Source organism: Sapajus apella, unplaced genomic scaffold, assembly GCF_009761245.1.
Source record: "Sapajus apella isolate SASKATOON/1434 unplaced genomic scaffold, GSC_monkey_1.0 scaffold1432, whole genome shotgun sequence".
In the NCBI taxonomy this organism is placed as follows: domain Eukaryota; kingdom Metazoa; phylum Chordata; class Mammalia; order Primates; family Cebidae; genus Sapajus; species Sapajus apella.
In genome coordinates, this window is record NW_022438358.1 from 1 (window position 1) to 7,925 (window position 7,925).

The 7,925-nt window shown below is 48.9% G+C and overlaps 1 protein-coding gene across 2 annotated transcripts; it reads right to left on the bottom strand.

The window, feature by feature from the left end:
• Positions 1-7: 7 nt before the first annotated feature.
• Positions 8-7,714, bottom strand: LOC116546808 (intracellular hyaluronan-binding protein 4-like). Of its 2 annotated transcripts, none has more exons than XM_032272962.1 (2): positions 7,212-7,714; positions 8-469 (listed from the first exon to the last, which is right to left on the bottom strand). In XM_032272962.1, the coding sequence occupies exons 1-2, from the start codon at positions 7,564-7,566 to the stop codon at positions 201-203; spliced, it is 624 nt and encodes a 207-aa protein (XP_032128853.1). In that variant the 5' UTR covers positions 7,567-7,714; the 3' UTR covers positions 8-200. The 2 variants fall into 2 exon arrangements, with proteins under 2 accessions (XP_032128853.1, XP_032128852.1); XM_032272961.1 differs by having other exon boundaries at positions 8-472.
• Positions 7,715-7,925: the final 211 nt, after the last annotated feature.

The window sequence follows — 7,925 nt, forward strand, 5'->3', positions numbered from 1 at the left end:
TCAAAAGAAAACTTAACCAGTTCAACACACTCCTGTGTAATTTCTTTTTACAAGTGCTCTTCACAGTTACCAATAAGCAATTCACTTTTAATTGTACAATCATTTTCTGAACCAAGATGTAAAGTCATCTATGAGGCAAAAGGAAGATCCCTCCCATCAGCTAAGGTAACATGAACTGCACGTAAATTAGGAAAACATTCCTAGGACTGGCACCACAAAAAGCAGTAGCCAGTAAAGTAGCATTTTTTTTTTTTTTGAAAACCTTTCCGGTTCCCCACCCACCCTGCTGAGAACTGCAGCACATACTTTTCATCTGCAAACTTCTCAGCTGTGAAGTCCACCTGCCTCTCGGTCTCATAGGGCCGGTATTCCCTGTAGGGTCTCCGCTCGGCTCTTTCAAGGGTCCCCTCGGGCCCGCGGCTATCATTCCATCCTTGCTGCTCCCCTCTTCTAGGGGTCCGCTTCTGGCCTACCAGAAAATCAAAGCAGAGAGCTGGAACACAACGTCTGCGAGAGTATTAAACTTTACACGTACTTGTAAATTTTAAGTTGTTCATACTACAACTGCCCACAGTACTACTTTTTAATAGAACATTACTATTAAATCATGCTTTCCCTATATCCTAGAAAGTATATGACAAACTAGGCTCACCTATAATTACAGGCACCTCCCAAAAGCTGTGACAGTGGTGGGTATATTTTACTAAATACGCTACAGTTCACAAAAGCAGCTTGACAAAATACAGTATGTAAGCCCTATCTAGAAAATGAAAGAATACCCTGTATTTCAGACTGTACTTTTAGAATCCCAACTGCACATAAAACCATGGCAGCTATGGCTTATCACTGGCATACTACTAAGGTTTTTGTTTTTATTTACTTACTTATATTTGAGACAGAATCTCACTGTGTCACACAGGCTGGAGTGCAGTGCGCTGTACAATCTCGTCTCACTGCAACCTCTGCCTCCCGGGCTCAAGCAATTCTGTGCCTCAGCCTCCCGAGAAGCTGGGATCACAGGCATGCACCACCACACCTGGCTCATTTTTGTATTCTTAGTAGAGACAGGGTTTCACCATGCTGGCCAGGCTGGTCTCGAACTCCCAGCTTCTAGCAATTCACCCACCTCAGCCTCCTGAAATTACATGGATGCTTTAAACATCTCACCTCGGCCCCCTGAAATTACCAGGGTTACATGGATGAGCCACCGTGCCTGGCCAAGGCTTTTGTTTTTAAAGTTTGTGGTGTTTATATTTTTATTTTGAAAACAGATTTTCCTGCTATTCTATGAGATATATAGACTTGCAACTAGAACTTCTTGAATATGAACCAAAACCTGCTATTTGCCAACTTGCCCGAGAGTCAGCCAGTACTTGAGGACATCTCTTTGTCCCCTGAGAGTTTGGCACTTAGACGCCATGCTGGGACCAGAGACTCTGGTCTTTTCCTCTCGCCTTGCTCTACTCCCCTCTGGTTTTAATGCTTTAAACATCTTAAGCAAAGTCTAAGTTTGAAGCCATCTGATACTTGGTAAATACATCGTGGAGAACTTTCTCATGTCTTTAATCTTCAAAAGTCTATCTTTTTTTCGTATAAAAGATCTCACTATGTGCAATTTTTACAATAGTGGCTTCAGTTTTTCTTAGTACAAATTACTCTTCACATTAGTTGCATAACTATAAAATATTACATTTATTCAAGTTAATGGATTTTTTTGAGTCCCGAGTGACTGGGACTATAGGCACGTACCACCACACCTGGTTAATTTTTTTAAATATTTTTAGTAGAGACAGAGTTTCACCATGTTTGTCAGGATGGTCTCTATCTCCTGACCTTGTGACCCACCTGCCTCAGCTTCCCAAAGTGCTGGGATTACAGGCGTGAGCCACTGCGCCCAGCCTTTATTTTTTTTTTTGAGACAGAGTCTCACTCTATCCCCCAGGCTGGAGTGCAGTGGCACGTTCTTGGCTCACTGCAACCTCCACCTCCCAGGTTCCAGTGATTCTACCGCCTCAGCCTCCTGAGTAGCTGGGACTGCAGCTACCACGTTCGGCTAAGATTTTTGCATTTTTAGTAGAGACAGGGATTCACCACGATGGCCAGGCTGGTCTTGAACTCCTGGCCTCAGGTGATCCACCCGTCTTGGCCCCCCAAAGTACTGAGGCATGAGCTACCACACTCAGCTGCCTTTTTTCTTTTTTTTGAGACATTCTCACTCTGTCATCCAGACTTCCAGGCTGGAGTGCAGTGGCACAATCTCAGCTCACTGCAACCTCCGATACCTGGTTTCAAGCAATTCTCAAGCCTCCTAGGTAGCTGGGATTACAGGCCTGTGCCACCATGCTTGGCTAATTTTTCTATATCTTTACTAGAGACAGAATTTCACCATGTTGGCCAAGCTGGTCTTGAATGATCTCAGGTGATCCACCTGCCTCAACCTCCCAGAGTGTTAGGATTACACACATGAGCCCCTGCACTCAGCAGAGCATTATGCTTTTATTGAGGACATATCAAGATAATGACACTTTTTTTTTTTGACAAGGTCTCACTCTGTCACCCAGGCTGGAGTGCAGTGGTATGATAATAGCTCACTGCAGCCTTGACCCCTGGGACTCAAGTGATGCTCCCACCTCAGCCTCTTGAGTAGCTCAGACTCAGACCACAGGCATGCACCATCACACCAGCTAATTTTTTTTTTTTGAGACGGAGTTTCGCTCGTTGCCCAGGCTGGAGTGCAATGGCGCGATCTCGGCTCACCGCAACCTCCGCCTCCTGGGTTCAGGCAATTCTCCTGCCTCAGCCTCCTGAGGAGCTGGGATTACAGGCATGCGCCACGATGCCCAGCTGATTTTTTGTATTTTTAGTAGAGACGGGGTTTCACTATGTTGACCAGGATGGTCTCGATCTCTTGACCTCGTGATCCACCCGCCCCGGCCTCCCAAAGTGCTGGGATTACAGGCGTGAGCCACCGCGCCCAGCCTTTTTTTTTTTTTTTTTTTGGTAGAGATAGGTCTCATTTTGTTGCCCAGGCTAGTCTTGAACCCCTGAGCTCAAGTGATCCTCCCACCTAGCCTCCCAATGCTGGATAACAGGCATGAGCCACCACACAGCCCCCACTGTCACTGATACTTGTCCCCAATTGCCTAGGAGTGGGCAACATCAGGTCTGGGCGCACATGCGTTGAGCGTTCAGAATTGGAAAAGGCGTTCAAAATGTAAGGTAGGCCGGGCGCAGTGGCTCACGCCTGTAATCCCAGCACTTTGGGAGGCCGAGGCGGGTGGATCACAAGGTCAAGAGATCGAGACCATCCTGGTCAACGTGGTGAAACCCCGTCTCTACTAAAAATACAAAAAATTAGCTGGGCATGGTGGTGTGTGCCTGTAATCCCAGCTACTCAGGAGGCTGAGGCAGGAGAATTGCCTGAACCTGGGAGGTGGAGGTTGCGGTGAGCCGAGATCGCGCCATTGCACTCCAGCCTGGGTAACAAGAGCGAAACTCCGTCTCAGAAAAAAAAAAAAAAAAAAAAAAAAAAATGTAAGGTAGAAAAAGCCACTATGAAAGTTAATTATCTGATAAGTTGAAAATTATAATAGGTCATGACATAACACTCATCAGAAAATGTCAACAGTAACAATACTTTCTCATAGCTTTACCTCAGTGTAAAAAGAGTTATTTTAACACAGTTTCAGATTTCCTATTTCCAACCTACAGTTTTAAAAACGTCTTTTAATATCGCCACTCAACTACACAATTACTTAGTTGCTTATCCCACCTTTCTGCTTCCTCCAATTTTGTTGTTGTTGTTTCGGGTTTTTTGCTTTTTTGAGATGGAGTGTCACCCTGTCACCCAGGCTGGAATACAGTGGCGCAATCTCAGCTCACTACAACCTCCGCCTTCCAGGTTCAAGCTATTCTCTTGCGTCAGCCTCCTCAGTAGCTGGGATTACAGGCACGTGCCACCACGCCCGGCTAATTTTTGTATTTTTAGTAGAGACGGGGTTTCACCGTGTTGGTCAGGCTGGTCTCGAACTCCTGACCTCGTGATCCGCCCACCTCAGGCCTCCAAAGTGCTGGGATTACAGGCGTGAGCCACTGCACTCGGCCCCTCCAAGTTATTTTTTAATTGTGTCAATTAAATTTGTAATTCATCAAACAAAATAGGACATCTACTGTACACCATATAAAAGCCTTCTCCAACAGTATAAACTGAAAACTGTTAAATACAACTGGCAACTTATTAGAATAATTATCAATATCAAGTAAACATTTCATTTTCCCTCCCAAACCCCCCAAAACAAAGATAATTAGAATAATTATCAGTTTCAGGCAAACATCTCATTCTCCCTCCCAAATCTCCCACAACAAAGATAATCAGCATCCAATTTTTTCCTCACAATTTAGTACTAAGAGATCAACACTGCCAGGAATTGGGCTTGTTTTTCTGTGCTGGATCAGCAGCTCCAAGTGGAGAATGCAAGCACTGCATTTCACTAACCTTTCCAATAAAAGGCTGGCACATGCATTCATCACCATCTAAACCAAGCCCATGTAAAGAAACAGAATACAATAAAAATTACAGTACGATTTCCCACAAAATAAAGTTGAGCTTTGGTTCAACACACATAATACTAAAAGGCTGGGAAAACCAAAACTGAAACGACCTCTCATGACTTCAAGAATGAACTTACTGAGCAAGGCTCACTCAAGGGTTTATGTAGATTGCTAGACAGATAGTCAGACATTAAAAACCTACATTTTTGGCTGGGTGTGGTGGCTCACGCCTGTAATTCCAGCAGTTTGGGAGGCCAAGGCAGGCAGATCACGAAGTCAAGAGATAGAGGCCATCCTGGCCAACATGGTGAAACTCTGTCTCTACTAAAACAAATACAAAAATTAGCTGGGCTTGGTGGCATGCACCTGTAGCCCAGCTACTGGGGAAGCTGAGGCAGGAGAATCGCTTGAACACGGGAGGCAGAGGTTACAGTGTGCCGAGAGGGTGCCACTGCACTCCTGGTGACAGAAAATCAAGACTCCATCTCAAAAAAAAAAAAAAAAAGAAAAAAGAAAAGTAGCCAGGTGTGGTGGCAGATGCCTGTAAGGCCAGCTACTCAGGAAGCCCAGTTAGAATTGCCTAAACCCAGGAGGTGGAGGTTGCAGTGAGCCATGATCATGCCACTGCACTCCAGCCTGGGCGACAAAGCAAGACTGTCTCAAAAACAAACAAACAAAAACCCTACATTTCCATACGAAAAGCCTGCGACTTCCACATTCCTTCAGGATTAGTATTTCTATGATATCAAATATATTTTATTTTTGTCTACACTAAACATTCACTTACAATATTCTAACAAAATTAAAAATTTGGTACAGTGTTTCATATCAACTAGGGCTACAAAACCTTGAGAGATTAGCTCTTTGACCCACCATAGATAAATTTAGTACAGCAGCTACATAAATGGAAATTAATGAGCTGTTTGCACCTGAAAAATACACGTACTTGAAAAAGAACTTCAATGATAAAATTTCCATTCTAACTACAAAATCAACTAAATATCTGATTTCAAAAGCCAGATCACTTAGACGGAACAACTGACAGAAAAAAAGTTATGAGTGTACCACATGACAACAGCAAGTGCAGGAAACAGGTTGCAACCCAGTTTGTATCATTTAAGTTTAGAAAGAAAAGAAATAGCCCCGTGCATTTATGTATATAAATGCAAAGTGTCAGCAGGAAAAATAAGAGGATTTTCACTTAACCTTATGCATTTTGGAACTGCTTAAAATTTTTATCACAAAAATGCATGACAATTTTAAAAAGGCTAAAAATCAATGTATTAACAGTACTAACTTGTCTCACGTTTCTCGGAATAGAAGACGTATTTTCATTCGTTAAAATACAAATGGAGAAGAAAAACTTAGCCATCCTCAGTTCTTTTATCATATTCATGTAAATACGTTTAAGAGAAAAACATAAAAAAAAAACCAGGATGTAAAATGCACAATGTATCTCCAGTCTCACAGTTTAGATAGGCTCAGAAATTTACTGGCCTACCAAAGAGTCCTGAGATAGTCAATAACATTTTTTAAAATCATTTTCAACATCTTTACTGCAGTGACTTGATTCTCGAGTGATGACCCTGGATTTAACTTTTCACAAATAAAAGGTCAACATGATCCAGCTGCACATCAAAGCCCGAATACTTAAACCTGAGAGCTTTCCACAAAGCTGCGATGCACAATCGTTATCAAACAAGGAACAAACCAATAAAACCAAGTTGAACACACTGCCAAGCGTTGGCAGGAGTGGTCAAACTACACATCTTAATCGTAACACTCTGCAAACCTTGGGACCGCTGTCTCATTTAAAGAAAACAGAGGAAACACAGGTGGAGTGTTGCCGGCTCTGCCACTGACGCAGTTCAGGTGGAGGATGAACTCTCAAGCACCCTCCCCGACCGCAGGCAGCAGGACACCACGCTGCGCACTGGTTTTGCTTGCTCAACAGCGAGTGGGGAACTCCGAATATTCTTGATGGAAAGGTTAAAAACGCTTTTCTTAAACCAGCCTTAAGTTATTTATAAGCTCCACATCCCATCAACACCACACGAAGTACTGAAATACGATGCCCGCTGCCTGCTGGACGCTACCGGCCGGGGAAGGGGCGAAGGCGCCAGGTCGGACCGCGCCAGGTACCCCGCCCGCCCCGCCCGGGCCCGGACGTCACAGGCCGCCCCGAGGTCGCCCAGGCCTCCTGCATCACAGAGACCCCCCAGCCCCGGGGCCGGGAGCCCTCCTCTTCCCCACCGCGCTCTCGGGTGGCTCCGACATCAATCCTGCAGAGGCTGGGCTGGAGGATGCAGAAGGTCCCCGCCAGCTTGGATGTGGGCGCCCCGGGGTAGCGGCCTCAGCGTTCGCCCCCACACGCCACCCCAGCAACCTCCCTCAACTTTGTCCAACTTGCCGTAAAGGCTCAGTGCCAGGGTTGGGGGCTCCACCCCACCCCACCCGAAGACTGCGCTTCCCCCGGAACCCCGCATCCGGCTGCTGACGGCTGGAAGGGGTGTGACCCCCGCCCCTCTCCTACCTTCGGCGGCCACCAGGGCCCTCAACTCTCCCGGCTCTTCCCCGGCCCCGCCTCCGGGAACCGGCCCCGGGACCCCAGCCTCATAGCGGGACGCGCCCAGGCCCGCGCCCCCATTCCCCCCGCGTACCCGGCGCCTGCAGGCCGCCCCCAGGGCTGTCGGGCCCCTGCGCGCCGGGCGCCGGGAGGGTCTTGCGCTCCTTCTGCGACTCCCTCCGGCCGCCCGCGCCGGCTCGGTGGCCCGAGGGCCCAGCCGGGCTCCTGCCGCCGCGGGGACCAGCCCCGGCCGCCGCCGCCGCCGCCGCCTCGTCGCGCCTCTTGCGCTGCAGCTGCTGCTGGCGCCGGCGCTCGGCCTCGCGCAGGATGTCGAACGGGTCCGACTCGTCGTCCAGCAGCTGATGGAAGCGGTTGGCCACCACGCAGCCGAAACTCTCCTGCATCACGGCGCCGGCGGCGGCCACGGGGCTCCCCACAGCGCCCTTCATGCCGCCGCGACCGCAGCGGGCCGGGCGGGCAGCCCAGGCGAGCGCGTCTCAGCGAAGCCGGCGGCGAGGACCCATGCTGCCAGCTCCGCCGCCGCCGCCGCCGCCGCCCTCCCGGCCCTACCCGGTCCGGCCCCTCCCGGCGCCCGCCCGCGCGCGCCGCCACCGCCCGCCCAGCCTCGCCCGACAGCCAATCAGCGCGCGGGGATACGCCCCCTTCCCGTGCCGGCTGGCCCGGAGGCCCAATCACCGACTGGCTGCTGTTACGTCACGCGACGTCTGAGCCCCGCCCCCTCCGCGCAACAGGGAGGGGCGGGGCCCAGGGGCGGAGCTGCTGGCCGGAGACACCGCCGCTGTCCCGG

Bases quoted from the DNA above. Each gene is read 5' to 3' on its own strand.
- LOC116546808 (XM_032272961.1), bottom strand. From the start codon at position 7,566: ATGAAGGGCGCTGTGGGGAGCCCCGTGGCCGCCGCCGGCGCCGTGATG. The intron at 473-7,211 runs GTACGCGGGGGG...TTGATTTTCTGG, and splicing joins GGGCGGCCTGCAGGCGCCGG to TAGGCCAGAAGCGGACCCCT.